The sequence below is a fragment of the Pyxicephalus adspersus genome, unplaced genomic scaffold, assembly GCF_032062135.1.
Source record: "Pyxicephalus adspersus unplaced genomic scaffold, UCB_Pads_2.0 Sca154, whole genome shotgun sequence".
Lineage (NCBI taxonomy): Eukaryota > Metazoa > Chordata > Amphibia > Anura > Pyxicephalidae > Pyxicephalus > Pyxicephalus adspersus.
The window spans coordinates 268-23,690 of record NW_027317161.1 but is presented as its reverse complement, the minus strand read 5'-3'; the positions used below and the strand labels follow the sequence as shown (position 1 = coordinate 23,690).

The 23,423-nt window shown below is 37.7% G+C and overlaps 2 protein-coding genes across 2 annotated transcripts; both read right to left on the bottom strand.

The window, feature by feature from the left end:
- Nucleotides 1-467: 467 nt before the first annotated feature.
- On the bottom strand, nucleotides 468-5,205 carry LOC140344906 (synapse-associated protein 1-like). Its single transcript, XM_072432095.1, has 4 exons — nucleotides 4,885-5,205; nucleotides 2,719-2,837; nucleotides 1,824-1,890; nucleotides 468-691 (listed from the first exon to the last, which is right to left on the bottom strand). The coding sequence occupies exons 1-4, from the start codon at nucleotides 5,081-5,083 to the stop codon at nucleotides 483-485; spliced, it is 594 nt and encodes a 197-aa protein (XP_072288196.1). The 5' UTR covers nucleotides 5,084-5,205; the 3' UTR covers nucleotides 468-482.
- A 7,462-nt stretch (nucleotides 5,206-12,667) lies between these two features.
- LOC140344905 (synapse-associated protein 1-like) lies at nucleotides 12,668-21,586 on the bottom strand. Its single transcript, XM_072432094.1, has 9 exons — nucleotides 21,280-21,586; nucleotides 19,114-19,232; nucleotides 18,219-18,285; nucleotides 17,013-17,086; nucleotides 16,098-16,237; nucleotides 15,324-15,469; nucleotides 14,671-14,729; nucleotides 14,172-14,316; nucleotides 12,668-13,348 (listed from the first exon to the last, which is right to left on the bottom strand). The coding sequence occupies exons 1-9, from the start codon at nucleotides 21,476-21,478 to the stop codon at nucleotides 13,224-13,226; spliced, it is 1,074 nt and encodes a 357-aa protein (XP_072288195.1). The 5' UTR covers nucleotides 21,479-21,586; the 3' UTR covers nucleotides 12,668-13,223.
- Nucleotides 21,587-23,423: the final 1,837 nt, after the last annotated feature.

The following is a 23,423-nucleotide window of genomic DNA, read 5'->3' as shown; positions in this document are numbered from 1 at the left end:
CCTATTTGTCTAGATGTACCAATTACTCTGAGTCAGGTTGCAGTGGTCCAGGTACACTAAACAATGTATCTAAAATTATCTTGAATGCCCACATTTGAAAGAAAAAGAGACCCAACCTTATTCTACAAGGCTCTTCTACATTATTTCTTGGGGAAAATAAATGAATCAGAAAATAGGAACACTTAACACATATGTCCCAGAGACACGCGCTGTTCATTATAAACACAGGTTCAGTAATCTGTGGTCCTAAATTTATTATAGCGTCCCTAAATACTGAAAACAGAATCTTCCATAGTGTCTTTTAATATTGAACATGCATTCAGTATAGAGTCCCTGAACACTGGACCAGCATTCGGCATACAATCCCTGAATACTGAACCCACATTTAGCATAGTGTCCCTAAATACTGAACCCCCATTCAGTACTGTGTTCTTGCACCTGCATTCAGAATAGGGGCCCTAAATACTAAACCTTCATTTACGCTACAAAGAAGAGGTGGAACTGAAACAGACCATACAAAAAAGGTACAAGATGGAGGAATTGCTGTTCAGGAGCTGGTGAATTGCTCCAACTATGAGGTTCTGAAACTTTGCACAGATAGTTGGAAAAAACCTTACCGCTGATAGGGCCAGGATCTGCTGCTGAATGGTTTCCTCCTCACTATATCCAACCCATGGAGGAACTGCAGCTTCTGATTAGACAAAACAATAATATTGGTTATGCTTTCAGTACCAAGACAAATAATTGGCTCGGGAGGTACAGATAAACAGCAATGAAGAATGTCAGGAGTGTGTCTGCCCATATACATAGGATAGCAGCTGTTTTCATGCCTATAAATCCCTAGAGCTGAGGGATATTAAGATGAGTACTGATGTAGGGTGCTGTAATGTTTTTTAAAAATTATTTACAGCACTCTGCTGGCCCCTTCCGTCAGCACTGCACACAGAAGCACATGGATCTAAAATAAGATATAGAATGAAAACAAATAACTTATTTAAACTCCTTTAACTAACTTTTATTCCCTTTGTATTTATAGTAATTTTGATGCAGGTTAGCTAAATTAATTTATATTAAATGCAAAACAGGTCATTAATACCCAAAATCCAGCAACTGTGCTGTAAATAACCACAGCACATAAATAAACACTAGCTAAGTCGCTGCTTTGGATGAGTAAATTGAAATAAGGGTGTTAGAAGTACAAATTAAACAGGACAAACAATGTAGAAGGAAAAACTGTAGTAGAGTAAACAAGATCCACGGTGACATGGCACACAGGTAAAACGAGTCAGGATAACTTGCTGCACAATTCACAGATGTTTACAAGAGATATAACAATCATGTGTTTTCTGGTTTCAGCTCCAACAACAAAGTGACACACAATACTAAACTAAAATTAGAAAATAGTTTAGGCTTAAAAGCCATCATTCTACTACTATAAACTAATATTACCATCAGCTTAACTGGTAAGAATGTGCACTTAGAAATGTCACATCAGAGCCAAGTGTAGGTTAGTCTGTATTGAGATGTTTACAGCAATTTTTGACAGACAACTCTGTCTTTTGTTTGGTGGTCAGTCCAAAGTTAGCAGGCTGGCATTATGTCAGGCAGTAGTAACCATATCATTTTAAGGACATAATTAAGCCAATAAGTAAACCAATATCCTTGGCTTGTATCACCAGTATATTCTTAAGCCAATAACGTTTATATGTTTTTTTGCATGCAGCTATAAATTTTTAAGATCGCATGTTACCATAAACATAGTATTGGGACAACTGTTGACTATATCCATGGAATGTAGTAAACTAAAAATCCATACAGCATACCTGTCTTTTTTACATTCTTTTCATGTACAAACTTTTCTTGTTCTTTCTGAAAATCCCCAATAATGGTCTGAAAATTAAAAATAAACAAATCATTTCATATTTTGAAATCCTGATTCTCTACAATTAGAAATATAAATTATTACAAAAATCCTGACATGTTCTGACATACAATCTACAGGTAGATGCAAGTTTCAGGTATGGTATGACTTGGACACTGAGAAAGTCAATGACATACACTAGCAACCTACTTCAACACCAATTGCTTCTCAAGATGGATATTGCATACCAGTCACCCAATCTGGGAGATATTACCAGGGGTGGGGGACTAGCACATTGCTTCTTTATCGTTAAACTCCCCCCTAAAACCTGGCTGATCTTCTACGTACACAAGTCCAATGGTTCTCGCCCGATAATCGGCTCAGGACCGTTACCGGACAAGAATTTGAAGTGTGTACAGCGCGTGTTGTTCATCCTCCGAATGACCGTACTGGCGAATTTACGGAAGATAAACGATCGTAATGCAAGCAAAGAGGGAGAGTGCTGCTCCCTCGCTTTCCCCACCACGTACAGAATCGTTCATGCATCGTGGAGTGCTTAGTCTTTGGAAAGGATCGTGAAAGATCTTTTCCAACGACTATAATTGCATGTGTATATGCGGCTTTAGGGGTAGCAGAAATCACAAGTGGGAAGAATGTCACCCTTACAGATAATCAAAAAGATCATTGTCGTCAACTAATCTGACCTGGGAGGGACAAACTGCTCTTTGCTCAAGGAACCCTAGCAAGCTCTGGAGGAACCCTGGGTGAATAACTCTGGTCAACAGCCATCTTTAATGGATTTTCTTCTTTTAATCTAAACTTTATCAAAATAATACTTTATAATATTTACACATCACCTTCTCAATGATGCCATCAATTTTTCCTTCTTCAACTGACTTCTTAAGGGTGTGGGCAGTTTCAGCAACAGATTCGGATATCTTTTTTGTAGCAACTGAAGCAAAATTCAGGAGATAATCTGAAAGGAATATTGTACAAATTCAAAGATAAACAAAAAAAAAAAAAAACTTATTGCAAAGATAAACAATACAACTTGTAAAACAATACAATTATGGGTTCCTAGTCACTTTCCTGTTCTTTTTGCTTATAAGGAACACATTTCTCTTAGGGTAAAGCTACACTGCAAACATCTGTGTCTTCTAATAAGGATAGAAAGAGCTCAATGGCAGAGTTATGCAATGTCTGAAAATAGTAGGTTGGTGTTTTATGTGCTAGATGGGGAAATAATCTTTCAATGTTTCCTGTATTAGGTACCCCAGTCATATTAACTAATGAGCAGATATCCACATTTAGTACACATGGGCTTCCGACTTAGACACCGGCTGCTGAATGATGAATGTGTGCCCTGACATCTGGTCACAGGAAGAGATTAATAAACTATTATTTAGCGTTACCAGACTGCAGTGGTTTGTATTTGTGACACTGCAGCTATTGTTCTTCGTACTGTACCCTCCTACAAGTGGCAATGCCAGCAGCCAACACTGAGCACACAAAAACAAGTACCTGTGAAAACCTTAACATGGAGAGCAAGGTAATAAAAATGCCAAAACTGCTGATGGATTTTGATAGTATAAAATTCTTGCTATACAGGTATGATGATAATATATGGAATTGGTTATTGTAGGTTATGGTGCAGATGTCATTGTCATCCTCGCTACGGAGTAAAGAATTACTTAATAATACACACAGGCTTGGAGGTATCAGAAACTGGATATAAACATGTTTGTTGATCTAGGTCAGAGATTTGCACGGATGGAGGGGGAGTGTTGGTGAATTTCAATGGTTTTATCACAACAATAAATCTAGGAGAAAGCAAATATTTAAAAAAAAGAATATTGAGCACCTTCTATAGCTGGTGGGATTTACTGCTGGATCCTACTGTAGTCAGAACCTGTCTGACCACCTCCACCAAATCTTACACAAGGATCACTGGAAAGTTGTTAGGATGCAACTTACAGCCCAGCATAAAGGCATGGTATAATATATAAGTATATAATACATTGCAGAATTGATAAATATGACATCAAATCTTGTACCCAATCATTCTGGGTGCAATTAGATTGAACAGATAGCTCCCAAGGCAACCAACTTAACTTCTAGTGGACCTGAAGGTCAGAAAACATTTCTAAGAGGAAGAGGTTTTCAGGCACATGAGGCATACAAAGCCTTAGAATTTCAGAAAAAAATACAAATAGAAAACACAAATCACCTATTTTATATTTCTTCTCAATTTCCCTCTCGTGCAAAGTCTCCTCTCTCCAAACCTTTTTTTCGGATAACTTTTTTATTAGTGTTGTGTTTCCTGTCTGCACTGTCACATGTGCAATGTATTCCCATCTCATTGTGGACATCTGTCACATGCCAGAGATGATGTAACATCTGTGCCCATGTAAAGGAGAGATATCACCAGTGGCACCCAATAGATATAGGGAAGTAACATGGGTCATAGAAAAATTTGGGGGAGACCATGCCACCCCCTTAATCATAATCAGCCAGAATAAAATCTATAATAATATGAATAAAATCTATGAAGGTAGTGCACGAGTTAAGGACATCCAACATACAGTCGCCTCCTAGATACAAACCGACTTCCGTGCAGGACTTGATAGGGGGAGGGGGCGGTCGCATTAGAAATCTTTTGCTAAACACAGCTGAGGTTGTGGGTGATCTTATGGAGGTGAGCTCTTTCTGCAGCCTCTTGTAACTCTTTAATGACCAAGACAAACTCTGCAGTTGTTTTTTTTTTGTATATCAAAGCACAGCTTGCTTCAGAAGTTAACGAATGTCTAGACAGGAAGGCTGGAAGGATAAAATACAAGGACAGGTGAGCTCTAGTTAGGACATGTGGTTGGTTGTGTGGGGGATTCTCATCCTATCATTGTGACACTCTGTGGAGATTTGCCCTGACTTCCTGTTGTGTTTACATGACATCAATGTGACATGAAATGGAACATGGAGTGGAAGGTGAATGTATGGTGGCAGCTCTTCACCCTGACAACACTCACTGCCGAAGCCCTTGGCTTGTTTGATCAGCACGTCCTCGGGTTCCTCCCCAGGCGTCTCCTCAGCCTCGCAGACCTTTATGTCTTCCCCCCGCAGCTCAGTCACCACTTTCTCCTCCGCCGGACTCTGCTGCTTCTCCTCAGCAGTCTGTATGTCTGGCTCAGGGTCCAGGCCCAGGAAGCTGCCCAGACTTCGTAGCATGTCGGCTGCACGGCCCCCACCACGGATAGCAGGGCCGCTCTACGGGGATGACGTCTGCTGTGTTTATCTTCCCGTCCGTACCATGAAAACTTCCTAGATTCAGAACGTCACGTCAACAGCAGATATGCCAACCAATAGCAAGAGCTACACAAATCACATGACCTTAGCCAGCCAAAACCCAACCCCTTCTGTGATGACTCGGGAGCTCGACATATCTGGCTCCTCCCCCACCTGGAGAGCTGTGACACGTGACTAACTGTGACAGAACACACCTGTGTGCTCCTAGTGTCAGGCTGACCTGTCAGAGCATGGACATAGTGAGCACAATACGTGTGCAGGTTATACGTTCTCTGATATGCACAGGTATATGGAATCAGTCACTGTGAAATACACTGTAACATGGAGACAGCTAGTATTTTCAGCACAGCAGAACTAGACCCCAAAATGAAAAATGTGACTTGGTTACTGCTGAAAATAATTAAACCCAGGCCAGCCTGCAAAGGAAATATTTACCTGCTCAATTACCAGTGTCACCAACCTTTCTCAAATATTAATAATAATGACAAACGGGATTTACCGGTATATAGCACCAACATATTACGCAGCGCTGTACATTAAATAGGGGTTGAAAATGACAGACTAATACAGACAGTGACACAGGAGGAGAGGACCCTGCCCTACAGTCTTTTGAAAATGTACATCCTCCCTTCCAGTTTTGTATTGTTTTAAAGTTTTTGTAATCATTGGTGTGTAAAAACAATTTCCTAATGGCACACTGCGCGACTTCTCCGGTGGTGAAGGGGAGGATTGTTGGTGGTAAAGAATGGAAAAGAGCAAGTTGAGCGCAGTGGGGGAAAGTGTCTGTTCTTTGTGTTACTGCATTTGGGCGTGTTGTAAATCCATCCACTAATCCATCCCTACATGTGATTTGCAGTAAAAGACCTGCGGTCATGCATAGACTTGCCACAGGGAGAAGAGAGGAGAAGCCAAGAGTTTGAGGAGCAGAGTTTAGATCCTTTTAGCCAGGGCTCATTGGACCCAGCCAGAGGGCATCATATTGTAACTTATTAGCTTTTAAATGTTTTAATATACAGTATAGCAAGTTATTCTCCCAACTCAGTTAGGGATATAAATTTAATTGTGTACACTCATTCTTTCATTTAAAACTTTTTTTTTAATATTTGAAGCAGGAATAAGGCAATGTGTCCCCTGTCCTGTATGTACCACACCCCAATATACCTCCAACAGAATAGAACCTCACCACTTTCAATCTAAATAAATGTTGGTGATTTTAGGGAATGCTAATTGGAATTTGAAAGTTTCTTTTAATAAGAGGGCTCCCAGATAGCCAACTTCTCACTCTGGAAAATTAGTACATAGATACACAGTACACCTTACCCATTTTCAAAAAAAGGTTGGACTTATGTAAATAATGAAAAAAACAACTTTATCTATGACCCCAGAAGTAAATATCAATCATGGCATTCAGCCATGTCATCCAATGTCAACTAAAAGGAGCAGAGACCTAAAAATGTTAACTTACTGACCTTTGTAACTATAAAAATGGATCCCTGGTGAAGGCAATCTACATGTATTGCTGCTTTGTTTACATGTGTAGAATTTGTGGTGGGAGCTTCTTCCTATGACAACAAACTGGCTAAAGCTGTATTTACATGGCGGCTGGAGATTTACCAGTGTAGAAGAAGAAATCAGATTGTTTAAAACTGTTGGGTGACTACTCATTGTGATTTATTTGATATATCAGTGTCATTGGTGATACATTTGGAGATATTAGGGTTAAAATAAAATATTTTTTTGTCACAGCGTCAACATTTAAATTAATGGAGCCCTTTCTGAATTATAATAATTATTAATAAATATAAAAGAAGTAAGAATATTAGGCACCCCTGTATTCATATCCAAGTATAAAGTGGTGGCAATCTGGAGCCCTCCTATTTCCTGATTTCAATAAGCCCCCCTGCAGATCCACACAACCTTTTAGAGCAAAAGCTGTAATAATGATCCCCTTTACAACTAGTTTTGTTGTAGCATGGGGTTTGGGTATGGACATTAAAAGGGTGCATATGTTCCCTGTCACCCATTTCCACCTAGGGTTTATGCCTGGAGTAGGACCTAGTTTGGCTATTTTGGGCACCCAACACTGTTGTTTTTTTAATGCTGTAATGTTCATCAATAAGTTGTAGTTGCCCTTATACTATATAACAGGGTTATCAAATTTGCAATTAAATTGAATTAATTGCAAATTTGATAACCCCTGCAATTAAAGGACAAAACAAAAAAAAATGTAGGGCAAAGCATTTGGATGTAAATAAGCTAAATTGTGAAACAGATGACCCCCCACCAAATTTTAAAAATGCATTTTCCTGACTTTTTACAATTTAAAAAAACAAAACATATTTTTAACCTACCTGCTTTCAAACAGCCTCATACAGAACGGTTATCTGTTTGCCAGGTTTAAAAGGTAAATAGGGCAAATATGATTGGAAGTAAACCATTGCCCATTGCATTCTTACATCAAATGGAATCCAAATATGGGGGAAAGTTAAAAAGCTGACATAAAAATAATGTTAATTTTTCGCTGCTGTTCTATTTTAGCTGTGCGACTTCTAAATAAACTATGATAGGTAGCCTCAATGGCCAATAGGGATAGATCTTTGCATGCCAGAATAGTTCCTAATGGTGCTCACAATACATTTTAATAAGGATACCACCTACCTGTAAGTTTGCCCTGGTAATAAAGGAGCATTGCAGAAAGGTAACAATGGATTTTGGCGGCAGAAAAAAGAATCTCCAATAGAAATTACATTAAATGGAGATAAAAGTCCATTGCAAAAATTTCCAACAGTTCCAGTTAACGCAGCAAAAAAACCATTACTTGCAAAATTGCCAAACAGTGCTGGGTTTGAGAAACTGAGTGTAGTTAGATTTATACGTTGTAACTCTAAAAACAAAAAAACAGTATGGTAAAAACAGAATATATACCATTTTGTTTACGTACACAGAGATCAGTGAATATGACATTCAGCAACATTCTATGAAACTAATTCATTCAACATGGCATCCATTTATGACCACAGAGTTCCCTTTTGCATGTGGTGGAAAGGAAGATTTGCATCATGTACAGCCAATAAATGTTAACATGTCAGTATGGACCAATATCCCCGAGGAATGTTTCCAACACTGTCAAAAACAAATTTTCGAATCTTTGCCACAAAGAACTACAACAGTTCTGAAGACCAAAAGTGCCCAAAGGCTACTAGCAAGGTGTACCTAATAAAATGGCTGGTAAAAATATACTTTTATTATTTGAAGAAATTATTAATATTAACAAATGTAGAAGGAATCATTTCACACTGTGACATAACATTTCTTATGATAAAGTCATGCAAACTATTTATGCATATTGATTAACTTGCCTATTAGAAATCATTTAATTGTCCCTAGTAACAGATTTCCAGATTGGTGATTAGAAATGCACAGAATGTTTGAATGCTAAGTTCTTCCTACTTCCTAACTAAATTATGAAGCATTCCAATGGCATAAATGAAAGCAGAGCATGTGTATTAAAATGAGCTTGTGCTTCTAACAGATGATCCCCCGTTTAAGATGAAGAACAGTGTCAGGTTGTATTATATTATCAGCCATATGCCAGGCTGACCTAGACTTCATCATGAAAAGAACAGACGGTGAACAGTAAGAAGTGTTGTAAAAGGGCAAATGCCCATATCATATGTCACATGGCAGGTAAAACATATCTCATGTAGCTCACACTTCCTTCTCTTTTTTTTCCTATACTTTATACAATGGCTCTGCATTCCACTGAAGTAAAATAACAAAGAAGTTACTAAAACATCCCCAAAAGTTATTACAAAGTTATAAGGATTGTCATACTTCTGTATTAAGTGACAGATATCTGTGCTGTGCTGTGTATTTGTTTATTATATAAGTAAAACCAAAAAAGCTAATAGGCAGCTCAGTGGCCAAGGAACGCACACAGCATCACGACAATGCCCTGGTCCAGAGGGAGGTGCTTAGCAATGTCAACCTGAAAAAGCAAGTGCTGACCCTAGCGACAGAATTTCTATTCAAGCTTTACAAGAGATTCACAAACAACTACAGTATTTGTTTTAAAAAAACTGGTCACACTATACAGGATGCCAGATATACTAAACCATAGATTTAAGGTTTACGTACACTTTGGAAACATACAAATATTTCAGAAGAGGAAACCTTTGTTTCCAGACATTCTTTTTAGCTGTAGTCTTTCCTGATTATTTTCTGTATGTCACAGCTTCTAAAAATTTTACATTGTTATCGAAGTTTATCATGTTGCGTTTTAGTCTTTTTCTTTACCCCAACAATAGTGTTGTGTAGACCACTAATATTTTTTATAGCCGTTATTTTTTATATCCATCTCAGAACTTTTGCTGGATACAGGTTCCTAGCTTCATCCAAAACATTCAGTTAGTAAGGGTGTGTAAAGTTTGCAATTATGGGTGTTGGGGGGGGCAACCATATTTGCCTAATGCTTACTGCCTGAAAATTGAAATAGTAGTTTTTATGCATGTTTTAATGAAAAACCCACCTGGCACACAAACAACAATTTCATAATACTACACATTTGTTTTAAAACTAAAACTTTTTATTATTTATATTTATTTCAATCTATTGATCCTGTCACTTACAACCCTTATTGAAATGTTCTGTGTTCAGATGATATCACTTCTCCTGTGGTCCTACTATAACAGTATTGCAACCATTGCTGGATATTACAGGCTTGTATTTCAATGCACTACATAACTGGAGATGTTTTTACTGATATAAGGTTGATGGTAGATGCTTTTATTGATATAATAGTCTAGAGAAGATAAGTGTTTTTTGTGATTAGGGTTCAGTTGTGTTTTAAAAATTGTACTAACCAATTGTCAGTATAAGTAAAAAGATTCAGTCTTTTTTTAACAGTTACAAATGTTACATAACAATAATAAATCAATAGAGCCTCCTTGTTTCATCGACCTCGTATGCTTAGAAATATGTTCAGATTAAAGATAAAATGATTTCTGTAGGTCTTCAATTATCTCTGCTGAATGACAACAATAAATCCTTTAGGTGCTAAATTCTAGCTCTGAAATCTGTAATCAGACATTAGAATGATAGCTAACCCTCCTGGGAAAACTTTTTTATTTTTAGGAAACTAAAGATAATGTCATGTTTCAGGGAGATTACAGTGATAAATATATACATATTGGTCTGAATAGAACACGTCTATTTGTTTGATGTTTCCATCCCCCTGAATACATCTAAAAAAATCTTTCCTATTATAAATATTAATATAAGAGAAATACATCTAAATGGTTTTTTTTTTTTTTAAAGAAACCTTAAACAGCCTCATTTAATGTGAAAGAAGTGTCTTCACAGTCTTTTGCAACATGGAGGTAAAGTCTAACATTCCATTTATATATGTACATATACTAATATATTTATCCCTCTTTAAATTTGTAATGTCCTGCCCCATGTAAAGTCGCCATATCATATCAAAGCTCTCATTTGTAAAAAAAATTGCCATATATCTTGTCACAGATGACTCCCTACTCCAATTCTCTGATGAGACTCAGAATTCTGTTCACTCTTCTCACATTTTTTTTAGCAAAAACTAAATTTAATGTAACAAGTTATATTAAAATTTATTTTACTTTATTTACAGTAAAAATAATTAAAAAAAATAACATTGTTAAAAAAATGTTTACATACAAACTAACTTTGCCAAATACAAATCTTGTTTATCACAAATAAACTAATAAATGTATTTTTTAGTTATCTTAAGTGATGAGAATTAAGTATGAGAGCTGGAATGGTTAAAGTGACCATACTGTACATAAAAAGTGAATGACATACCTTTTAAGTCACTGATGGAATCTTCCTTTAAAGCATTTTCACTGTGAGGTACTTCTACAGTAGTTTTCTGACAAAGGAGATAAAAGAAGTTAAGAGTCTGTCTTTAGTCTACAGAGACTGATGTTTTACGGTCACATAGAAAAGACCTCACTCTGACGAACCACTGACTAAACCATGTAAAGCTGAAGTCAATTTTAATGTTTACCTCCATCTCCAAAGACTTTTTTTCATAGATTGGGCATATTGAATAATATATATATATTCACTATAACTTCTATGTTAATTTATATTGGGGTCCATTTTGAAAATGCATTTTACTTGGCAATAATACATCTCCCTATTGCTGCTTCATGACAGAAAACCAGATCTGGAAATAAAGTATATCTAAAGCCAAAATATTGTTTAGTTCTGGATAAAGATGGCAGTTTAGCTTTTAGATTTCATCATTTTATATGATAGATGAAAATGGTAAATAAATCTCACCCAGTAGGATACAGGCAGCAATAAAATACTAATTCTAATAAATCCTTATTCTTATTAAAAATGGTTATAAAGGAGTTATAAAGAGTTATAAAAAGTGAAAGACGCTGTGTTTTCAGCACAAACAAGAAGGACAGCACCAAATACTGTATGTTAGTTCTTAAGGCGCATAGGTGACATTACAGAACCCAATAATTTAGAAACACATATTTAAATCAGTAGGATTTTAGTTCTGCAAACAAGTAAAAGGGGATTAAAATTTTAATTTGAAGATATAACTACTTGTTCACAACCAAAAATGTGTCTTTATAAAACATAATTTTCATAAGCCACCCTTGCATATCTGCAAATTTGTCATCAGACTTATATAACATGGTGAAGAGTCATGTGATATATCTAAGAAAAGTAGAAAAAATTGTGTAAGAAGCAAATATAATTACAGGTTCAAAAGGAATGTAAAGGTGATATCAATATCAGTAGTCCCAAAGTGAAATTCCAACATTTTTTATATTAAAAGTAATAAATGAAAGTAACATTTGTTCTGGGAACTGGGGGATACGTGATGTAAGCTCTTGGGTGCTCCTTCTGCAAATGCCCAAGCATCTCAGGCATGTGAAGGAGACTTTTCACGCAAATAGAAAAATTTGCCTATCTCAAGCATGTGCAGTAAGATCAGCAAATTTTTTTTTCATCCTACATCACCTGATCTTGCGCCTGGGTCGTGTGGCGTAGGATGAAGAACCCGGAAGAACAGGAGAAGATAGCGACGCCTGGAGCGTTGGCTCCGGGACAACGCAGGACCAGATGCAAGACACCCCTGGATGGATCGGACTGCCCTGCCAGTTTAGTTCCTCTTCACAATGTTATAGATTTAGTCACATAGCCTTGCCTGTTACTGGAGAGTAAAAGTGCAGCAGAAGACTGTTTAGTCCCCTTGATCTTGTCTCTTGTCAGCACTAATTCAATACGCTAAATTGACTTCATACATAAATTCTGCATCTGATACTGGAAAGACAAGATAACATGCCACCCACCGCTTACAGTAAAAGCTGGGCTGTGCATGGAAGTCCTTATATTTGCCATTGTAAACCCTTTGAACAAAAGTTTTTCTCAATATTTTAGAGTCAAATAAATCAAATAATAATAATAATAATAAATAATAATGTGAAAAGAAAACACTACTAAAAATAAAATCATGTAAAACTTTACTGGAGGTCATAACTAACAATTGTTTAAGGTCAAACAATTAAACTCTGAAATGAAAGAAAATACATAATGACAGATTGTTACCATAAAGTAAACCATTGTTTGGCACCCAGGCCTATACTTTAGCAGGGGTGTATAGGTTTGAATGTTTAGATTGAGATCTCCTTTATTTTTCTCCAGAACAATTTCTGAATATAATATATTTTAACAAAAAAAAAACAGCTTGAACAACTTACAATCCCATACACCATATAGTTTAAATCATTTTAGTTTGTTACATCATGAAATAATTATATATGGAAATATTGTTACAGTATAAAACCATAACAGAGGGAAGCTCATAGGTCCATGCATTTCCAAGTGACAAAGAGTTCATCATTAACCCTTAAGTTTCTGGTGGTGCTTAAGGAAACCGCACAGATGTTGACAGGGTCACTTGAGCAAGTAAAGGCCATTCTGCCTGTGTAGGAATGACTGTAGTAATGTTACACCAGGACTGAGACATTTTCCAGGTCTGGCTATATTAGAGTAAGTGCAACTAATCCTCCTGGAGTAGTTCTTCTATCTCTTTGTCCCAGTTCTCATCCTTCATTTTGTCAGAGCCAACTACTTCATATTCCTGAACCACTTGTTGTAATTCCTGGATCCAGTCTTCGGACTCCTCTGAAATTTAGAATACAAAAGTTTAATAAACAAAGTTCAAAATGGTCTGGCACAAACCCAGAAACTGAAGTTGAAAAATAGACAAAGTTCCAGCCTGATTTCCTGAAAGGAAGCTTTTTTTGGTTAAGGCATGATCCAGGTTTAGCCACATAGCAGCTCAGGGGAGATACAATCATGTAAATCCTGGCACTGTTTAGTTGGTCACCTAATCTTTTAGTCATGTGCCTGTGGGGACTAATTTTGGTAGGGAATAAACCATTGTATACTGGGAACACACCAGAAGACCTGCTGTTCTAGGGATGATCTGACCCCACTAGTCTAGCCATGACATTTTATCCCTTGCTCAGATACTTAGATGTGCCAATTTCCACCACTACCAAACTAGCAAGGTTTATCACTTAATTTGTCAGTGGTTTTAATATTTTTGCCAATAGGCAGCAAAGTGGCTCAGAGGTTAGCACTCTGGCCTTTGCAGCGCTAGGTCCCAGGTCCCCTATGTGTAATATGCCGCTGCGTAATATGTCGGTGCTATATAAATACTGTGTAATAATAATATTAATAATAATAATAATAATAATAATAATAATAATAATAATAGGTGTATTTTGTGTCACACCAGGATTTTTTCAAGCAGATTTGTAAAGTTGCCTCTAATGGTTAATCTGTGTGATCCAAAGCAGGTTACCCAATTGGCAAAAAAATTAGGCAGTTTAGTTTATGTAAAAACTTAGAGAGCTTTAGGTTATAATGAGTTAAAAAAAAAAAGAAAAAGTACTTATTTCATCCCAATACCAACAACAATAATACAAAAAAAAATGGTCACCTTCTGCTGTGTCAACCTCATCCTTTTTGTCCAGCACAAGCTGTTCCATTTCTTTCCGTAGATCTTCTTGATTTATGTTACAGGAATCAAATGCTTCGCTCACAAACTCAGATACTTCTGGGCTGGTAGAAATCTCCTCTTCTTCCTAGGAATGGGAAACACACAGCATGCTTTACAGTTGTACATAGTATGGAGCTAGGGACAGAAATAGATTTACTGCATAATTTCACATAAAAAAGCACAAACAGGATAAAGCTACTGGATGTGCTGTTAGTGATTACTAAATTATATGTGTAAAACAATACACACTTTAATCAATTCTACAAAAACAACCTTTTTTCTGATCACTACTAAAAGTTGGCTGAAATCGTGCTAGCGGAGTGAATAATTTTGTGCCATACAGAAGTATTAGGTCATGTTTCTCTCATGATAAACTACATACATAAAACACATTGATAATAAAACACATAATTGTCACATGAAGAAGAAAATTAATTACCTCCTGAGTTTTCATTTGGTTCTTTATAACGACAGGTGGAGTCTTTGGTCTGACAGTTTCTAAACAAGATCAACAAACAATGACTGTATAGTATTTTAGGTATCAGCAAGAAACATTAAACATATCTAAACACACTTATGTTTTAAAATTTTGCTTTGATACAGGAAGTGCCATTTGGATTGCTTCCTAAAAAAATCACACCGCACTGCCTAAGTAAGCCCCTTATTAATCCTCAGCCATGATGCAAGATGTGGGGGGGCTCTTGGGGGAGGCTACAGAAATATAAAGGTGCCTTGATGGGTGCTTGTCACTGTGAAAAAGTGACTATTCCTAGAAGACTGTATTTGCATGCAGACCGACTTGAATAACACCCACATGTGATGCTGAGCTTCCATTATTAAAGAAATGTAATCCAAAAAATGAAAGGGATAGGTTTGGGACAGCAAGGCTGGGGAGGAAAGAACTCAGAAGACTGATGTCATAAAGACAACCTGGAGAAAATTATTTTCCTCTCCTTTGTGATTGCCGACAGTGCTTTGAACCTGAAAACCGGATACCTGGAGTGTACATACCTGCTGGGAAGGAGGATCACGGGATTAAAAAGATTTGATCACAGAACATATTTCTAGGAACCAAAGATGTGTGTCTAGTACCTTCTAAACCACCATCATCCGGTTTGTTGTTTGTTTTATCAGATTTGCCTGTGGATTGCTGGGCTGCCAATGCAGTTAGTTGTGCAGATTGCTTAATTAGTGATACTCTGTAGAAATAATTCCTCCAAAAGACTTCTTCTTTCACGCTAGAAAAGAAAAATTAGCATAGATGAAAGGAAGTGAAGGGAACTTTCCCAACAGAAACACAGACAAACATGTAGAAGAGAGAAGAAGGTTTCACTTTTGTTGAATAAATAGTCTTTAGATAGGTATCCTAATTTACCTTCCTAAAAACAAATCAAAGAAATGCTTTCTCTGTAATGTAACAGATTACAGGTCTTGCGGGTTGACACTGCCTGTGGAAATTGCCAAGTCGGCAAGTTGCTATACTATCCATACAGACTGGATTTTCAGAGGATAGCTTTTGGAATAAAACAACATTTGAGACCAAAAAGTCTCAGTTTCTGTTGCAGATCTTTACTGACTTCCTGTAAAACTGTTGTCAGCAGAACAGGAAAAGAGAAAAAGCTTGGTAATAGAGCCCTAGAAAGTAGAAGAACAGATCATGATTCTCAGGACTTATCAATAAACTTGTCTGCCTGTCTCCCAACTGTAAAGTAATAAAATGATGTGCTTAGCAAGGCTGATTTATGTTATAGATTCTGTAGTGGTCACAGTCTAAAAATTAAATTTAATAAACAGCATTGGGAGTTCCAGTGTAAAGGACAACTAAAAAAAAAAAAAACACACACAACACAAATTCAGGCAACTTACAGTTTGGGGACGAGATCAAATCTCATGCGGTTGAGCAGCTCATCTTCCTGAAGCATTACAAGAGCGACAGGGTACATCTGACCAAAGTCAAAATTAAAATGGACACCAGCTGGAGGATCTCCGAGGAAGTTTCTTCGATCCTAGGACACCAAACACACAAACATTGCGATTATAAAATACTGCCAGGATAATAAATGTAACCGATGTCTGTGTATTCCTCATCTTGTGGCTTTGAAGAGAAGGCTGACACAGACTTTGTGCTTGAGCAGCTACTGTCTATGAGTGATAATGAAGACTTCCTATTTGTCTAGATGTACCAATTACTCTGAGTCAGGTTGCAGTGGTCCAGGTACACTAAACAATGTATCTAAAATTATCTTGAATGCCCACATTTGAAAGAAAAAGAGACCCAACCTTATTCTACAAGGCTCTTCTACATTATTTCTTGGGGAAAATAAATGAATCAGAAAATAGGAACACTTAACACATATGTCCCAGAGACACGCGCTGTTCATTATAAACACAGGTTCAGTAATCTGTGGTCCTAAATTTATTATAGCGTCCCTAAATACTGAAAACAGAATCTTCCATAGTGTCTTTTAATATTGAACATGCATTCAGTATAGAGTCCCTGAACACTGGACCAGCATTCGGCATACAATCCCTGAATACTGAACCCACATTTAGCATAGTGTCCCTAAATACTGAACCCCCATTCAGTACTGTGTTCTTGCACCTGCATTCAGAATAGGGGCCCTAAATACTAAACCTTCATTTACGCTACAAAGAAGAGGTGGAACTGAAACAGACCATACAAAAAAGGTACAAGATGGAGGAATTGCTGTTCAGGAGCTGGTGAATTGCTCCAACTATGAGGTTCTGAAACTTTGCACAGATAGTTGGAAAAAACCTTACCGCTGATAGGGCCAGGATCTGCTGCTGAATGGTTTCCTCCTCACTATATCCAACCCATGGAGGAACTGCAGCTTCTGATTAGACAAAACAATAATATTGGTTATGCTTTCAGTACCAAGACAAATAATTGGCTCGGGAGGTACAGATAAACAGCAATGAAGAATGTCAGGAGTGTGTCTGCCCATATACATAGGATAGCAGCTGTTTTCATGCCTATAAATCCCTAGAGCTGAGGGATATTAAGATGAGTACTGATGTAGGGTGCTGTAATGTTTTTTAAAAATTATTTACAGCACTCTGCTGGCCCCTTCCGTCAGCACTGCACACAGAAGCACATGGATCTAAAATAAGATATAGAATGAAAACAAATAACTTATTTAAACTCCTTTAACTAACTTTTATTCCCTTTGTATTTATAGTAATTTTGATGCAGGTTAGCTAAATTAATTTATATTAAATGCAAAACAGGTCATTAATACCCAAAATCCAGCAACTGTGCTGTAAATAACCACAGCACATAAATAAACACTAGCTAAGTCGCTGCTTTGGATGAGTAAATTGAAATAAGGGTGTTAGAAGTACAAATTAAACAGGACAAACAATGTAGAAGGAAAAACTGTAGTAGAGTAAACAAGATCCACGGTGACATGGCACACAGGTAAAACGAGTCAGGATAACTTGCTGCACAATTCACAGATGTTTACAAGAGATATAACAATCATGTGTTTTCTGGTTTCAGCTCCAACAACAAAGTGACACACAATACTAAACTAAAATTAGAAAATAGTTTAGGCTTAAAAGCCATCATTCTACTACTATAAACTAATATTACCATCAGCTTAACTGGTAAGAATGTGCACTTAGAAATGTCACATCAGAGCCAAGTGTAGGTTAGTCTGTATTGAGATGTTTACAGCAATTTTTGACAGACAACTCTGTCTTTTGTTTGGTGGTCAGTCCAAAGTTAGCAGGCTGGCATTATGTCAGGCAGTAGTAACCATATCATTTTAAGGACATAATTAAGCCAATAAGTAAACCAATATCCTTGGCTTGTATCACCAGTATATTCTTAAGCCAATAACGTTTATATGTTTTTTTGCATGCAGCTATAAATTTTTAAGATCGCATGTTACCATAAACATAGTATTGGGACAACTGTTGACTATATCCATGGAATGTAGTAAACTAAAAATCCATACAGCATACCTGTCTTTTTTACATTCTTTTCATGTACAAACTTTTCTTGTTCTTTCTGAAAATCCCCAATAATGGTCTGAAAATTAAAAATAAACAAATCATTTCATATTTTGAAATCCTGATTCTCTACAATTAGAAATATAAATTATTACAAAAATCCTGACATGTTCTGACATACAATCTACAGGTAGATGCAAGTTTCAGGTATGGTATGACTTGGACACTGAGAAAGTCAATGACATACACTAGCAACCTACTTCAACACCAATTGCTTCTCAAGATGGATATTGCATACCAGTCACCCAATCTGGGAGATATTACCAGGGGTGGGGGACTAGCACATTGCTTCTTTATCGTTAAACTCCCCCCTAAAACCTGGCTGATCTTCTACGTACACAAGTCCAATGGTTCTCGCCCGATAATCGGCTCAGGACCGTTACCGGACAAGAATTTGAAGTGTGTACAGCGCGTGTTGTTCATCCTCCGAATGACCGTACTGGCGAATTTACGGAAGATAAACGATCGTAATGCAAGCAAAGAGGGAGAGTGCTGCTCCCTCGCTTTCCCCACCACGTACAGAATCGTTCATGCATCGTGGAGTGCTTAGTCTTTGGAAAGGATCGTGAAAGATCTTTTCCAACGACTATAATTGCATGTGTATATGCGGCTTTAGGGGTAGCAGAAATCACAAGTGGGAAGAATGTCACCCTTACAGATAAGCAAAAAGATCATTGTCGTCAACTAATCTGACCTGGGAGGGACAAACTGCTCTTTGCTCAAGGAACCCTAGCAAGCTCTGGAGGAACCCTGGGTGAATAACTCTGGTCAACAGCCATCTTTAATGGATTTTCTTCTTTTAATCTAAACTTTATCAAAATAATACTTTATAATATTTACACATCACCTTCTCAATGATGCCATCAATTTTTCCTTCTTCAACTGACTTCTTAAGGGTGTGGGCAGTTTCAGCAACAGATTCGGATATCTTTTTTGTAGCAACTGAAGCAAAATTCAGGAGATAATCTGAAAGGAATATTGTACAAATTCAAAGATAAACAAAAAAAAAAAAAAACTTATTGCAAAGATAAACAATACAACTTGTAAAACAATACAATTATGGGTTCCTAGTCACTTTCCTGTTCTTTTTGCTTATAAGGAACACATTTCTCTTAGGGTAAAGCTACACTGCAAACATCTGTGTCTTCTAATAAGGATAGAAAGAGCTCAATGGCAGAGTTATGCAATGTCTGAAAATAGTAGGTTGGTGTTTTATGTGCTAGATGGGGAAATAATCTTTCAATGTTTCCTGTATTAGGTACCCCAGTCATATTAACTAATGAGCAGATATCCACATTTAGTACACATGGGCTTCCGACTTAGACACCGGCTGCTGAATGATGAATGTGTGCCCTGACATCTGGTCACAGGAAGAGATTAATAAACTATTATTTAGCGTTACCAGACTGCAGTGGTTTGTATTTGTGACACTGCAGCTATTGTTCTTCGTACTGTACCCTCCTACAAGTGGCAATGCCAGCAGCCAACACTGAGCACACAAAAACAAGTACCTGTGAAAACCTTAACATGGAGAGCAAGGTAATAAAAATGCCAAAACTGCTGATGGATTTTGATAGTATAAAATTCTTGCTATACAGGTATGATGATAATATATGGAATTGGTTATTGTAGGTTATGGTGCAGATGTCATTGTCATCCTCGCTACGGAGTAAAGAATTACTTAATAATACACACAGGCTTGGAGGTATCAGAAACTGGATATAAACATGTTTGTTGATCTAGGTCAGAGATTTGCACGGATGGAGGGGGAGTGTTGGTGAATTTCAATGGTTTTATCACAACAATAAATCTAGGAGAAAGCAAATATTTAAAAAAAAGAATATTGAGCACCTTCTATAGCTGGTGGGACTTACTGCTGGATCCTACTGTAGTCAGAACCTGTCTGACCACCTCCACCAAATCTTACACAAGGATCACTGGAAAGTTGTTAGGATGCAACTTACAGCCCAGCATAAAGGCATGGTATAATATATAAGTATATAATACATTGCAGAATTGATAAATATGACATCAAATCTTGTACCCAATCATTCTGGGTGCAATTAGATTGAACAGATAGCTCCCAAGGCAACCAACTTAACTTCTAGTGGACCTGAAGGTCAGAAAACATTTCTAAGAGGAAGAGGTTTTCAGGCACATGAGGCATACAAAGCCTTAGAATTTCAGAAAAAAATACAAATAGAAAACACAAATCACCTATTTTATATTTCTTCTCAATTTCCCTCTCGTGCAAAGTCTCCTCTCTCCAAACCTTTTTTTCGGATAACTTTTTTATTAGTGTTGTGTTTCCTGTCTGCACTGTCACATGTGCAATGTATTCCCATCTCATTGTGGACATCTGTCACATGCCAGAGATGATGTAACATCTGTGCCCATGTAAAGGAGAGATATCACCAGTGGCACCCAATAGATATAGGGAAGTAACATGGGTCATAGAAAAATTTGGGGGAGACCATGCCACCCCCTTAATCATAATCAGCCAGAATAAAATCTATAATAATATGAATAAAATCTATGAAGGTAGTGCACGAGTTAAGGACATCCCACATACAGTCGCCTCCTAGATACAAACCGACTTCCGTGCAGGACTTGATAGGGGGAGGGGGCGGTCGCATTAGAAATCTTTTGCTAAACACAGCTGAGGTTGTGGGTGATCTTATGGAGGTGAGCTCTTTCTGCAGCCTCTTGTAACTCTTTAATGACCAAGACAAACTCTGCAGTTGTTTTTTTTTTGTATATCAAAGCACAGCTTGCTTCAGAAGTTAACGAATGTCTAGACAGGAAGGCTGGAAGGATAAAATACAAGGACAGGTGAGCTCTAGTTAGGACATGTGGTTGGTTGTGTGGGGGATTCTCATCCTATCATTGTGACACTCTGTGGAGATTTGCCCTGACTTCCTGTTGTGTTTACATGACATCAATGTGACATGAAATGGTACATGGAGTGGAAGGTGAATGTATGGTGGCAGCTCTTCACCCTGACAACACTCACTGCCGAAGCCCTTGGCTTGTTTGATCAGCACGTCCTCGGGTTCCTCCCCAGGCGTCTCCTCAGCCTCGCAGACCTTTATGTCTTCCCCCCGCAGCTCAGTCACCACTTTCTCCTCCGCCGGACTCTGCTGCTTCTCCTCAGCAGTCTGTATGTCTGGCTCAGGGTCCAGGCCCAGGAAGCTGCCCAGACTTCGTAGCATGTCGGCTGCACGGCCCCCACCACGGATAGCAGGGCCGCTCTACGGGGATGACGTCTGCTGTGTTTATCTTCCCGTCCGTACCATGAAAACTTCCTAGATTCAGAACGTCACGTCAACAGCAGATATGCCAACCAATAGCAAGAGCTACACAAATCACATGACCTTAGCCAGCCAAAACCCAACCCCTTCTGTGATGACTCGGGAGCTCGACATATCTGGCTCCTCCCCCACCTGGAGAGCTGTGACACGTGACTAACTGTGACAGAACACACCTGTGTGCTCCTAGTGTCAGGCTGACCTGTCAGAGCATGGACATAGTGAGCACAATACGTGTGCAGGTTATACGTTCTCTGATATGCACAGGTATATGGAATCAGTCACTGTGAAATACACTGTAACATGGAGACAGCTAGTATTTTCAGCACAGCAGAACTAGACCCCAAAATGAAAAATGTGACTTGGTTACTGCTGAAAATAATTAAACCCAGGCCAGCCTGCAAAGGAAATATTTACCTGCTCAATTACCAGTGTCACCAACCTTTCTCAAATATTAATAATAATGACAAACGGGATTTACCGGTATATAGCACCAACATATTACGCAGCGCTGTACATTAAATAGGGGTTGAAAATGACAGACTAATACAGACAGTGACACAGGAGGAGAGGACCCTGCCCGTCAAGTTGACAAGTTTGAAAAAATGTGTTTTTAGTGCTCCTTCAAATGAGCAGAAAGTAGGAGCAAGCCAAATAGGACGAGGAAGACCATTCCAGAGAGTCGGGGCAGCTCTAGAAATGTCTTGGAGTGATGAGGGTATGAGTGAGGAAGTCAGTAGTTCTGATGAAGAGTTCTGTTTGATTCAAGTTAGGTTTCAGAAACCAGTCAGCCATTCACTTGCAACCATACCATTTGCAGTGTCATCGATGTGTGTCACTCACATATTTGTCTGGTCACCCCTAGTGTCAATTCCGTGGTCTGTAGTGGAAGACACCCATTGCTTACTCTATGGCAATGGTTATTTGTATATAACTAGGTGGTTGGATGGCAATACCCAAGCAAGTAATGACATATTAAAATCTGCAGCAAGTGCCAGTTCATTTGATGGTGGTTTTATGCACTTAAAATCGATATAAAGGACACTTAGAGGTCTATTTATAAAGAAAAAAAATCTGACATCTCATCAAAAAATTATCTGGCAGAAAATCATGTCCATATATTCAATGGTTATGGTTTATTCTCTAACTGGGAACGTTTTGGTGAATGTGAGATTCACTGCTTTTTAAATAGAACCCTTAGCAATAAAAAAATTTAACAAGATTTTAGAATGTACACTTTTTATTTGTTCAATAAATTAGAAGCGTACAGAGCTGGGTTGCAGCACTCTGTATTACACTGGAGAACATTGTGGTGCATGTCTGATTTTTTGTACATTGGCAGCACATACAAATATACAGCTTACATTAATAAAATGTGTTTTACAAGCGTCACAATGAATCAGAAAGGTATGAATTATTTGATTTTTTCCCCCAATGCACTATGACATTGGGTTTTTTACATTAATGTAGTGAAGATGATTTTATTTTAGAAAGTCTATGTATTGTTTACACATTCTATACCACTGCTAAAGAGAAATGCATTATTGAACACTTTTTTTTTCCCGTGTTAAATCTGTGTTAGTTGGTCACCACTGGCTTCTTACAGCTTATTAAAAAGTTTTCTTTGTCATCATGGTCTTTTGCCCGTGACTTCAATAAGAAAGAAGAAATTTTTGCATTTCTGTTGTACAAAAAGAACAGGGTACCATTGTACAGCTTTAAAAGGTTTTATAGCCACTACCTACCTAAGGAATAGAAAACAACGAGTGATTTCACTTGCAACAATGGAGGAGCGTGGGATAAATATGAACATTTTTCAGTCATGCTGTTCCCTGAATTTAAACAGGAA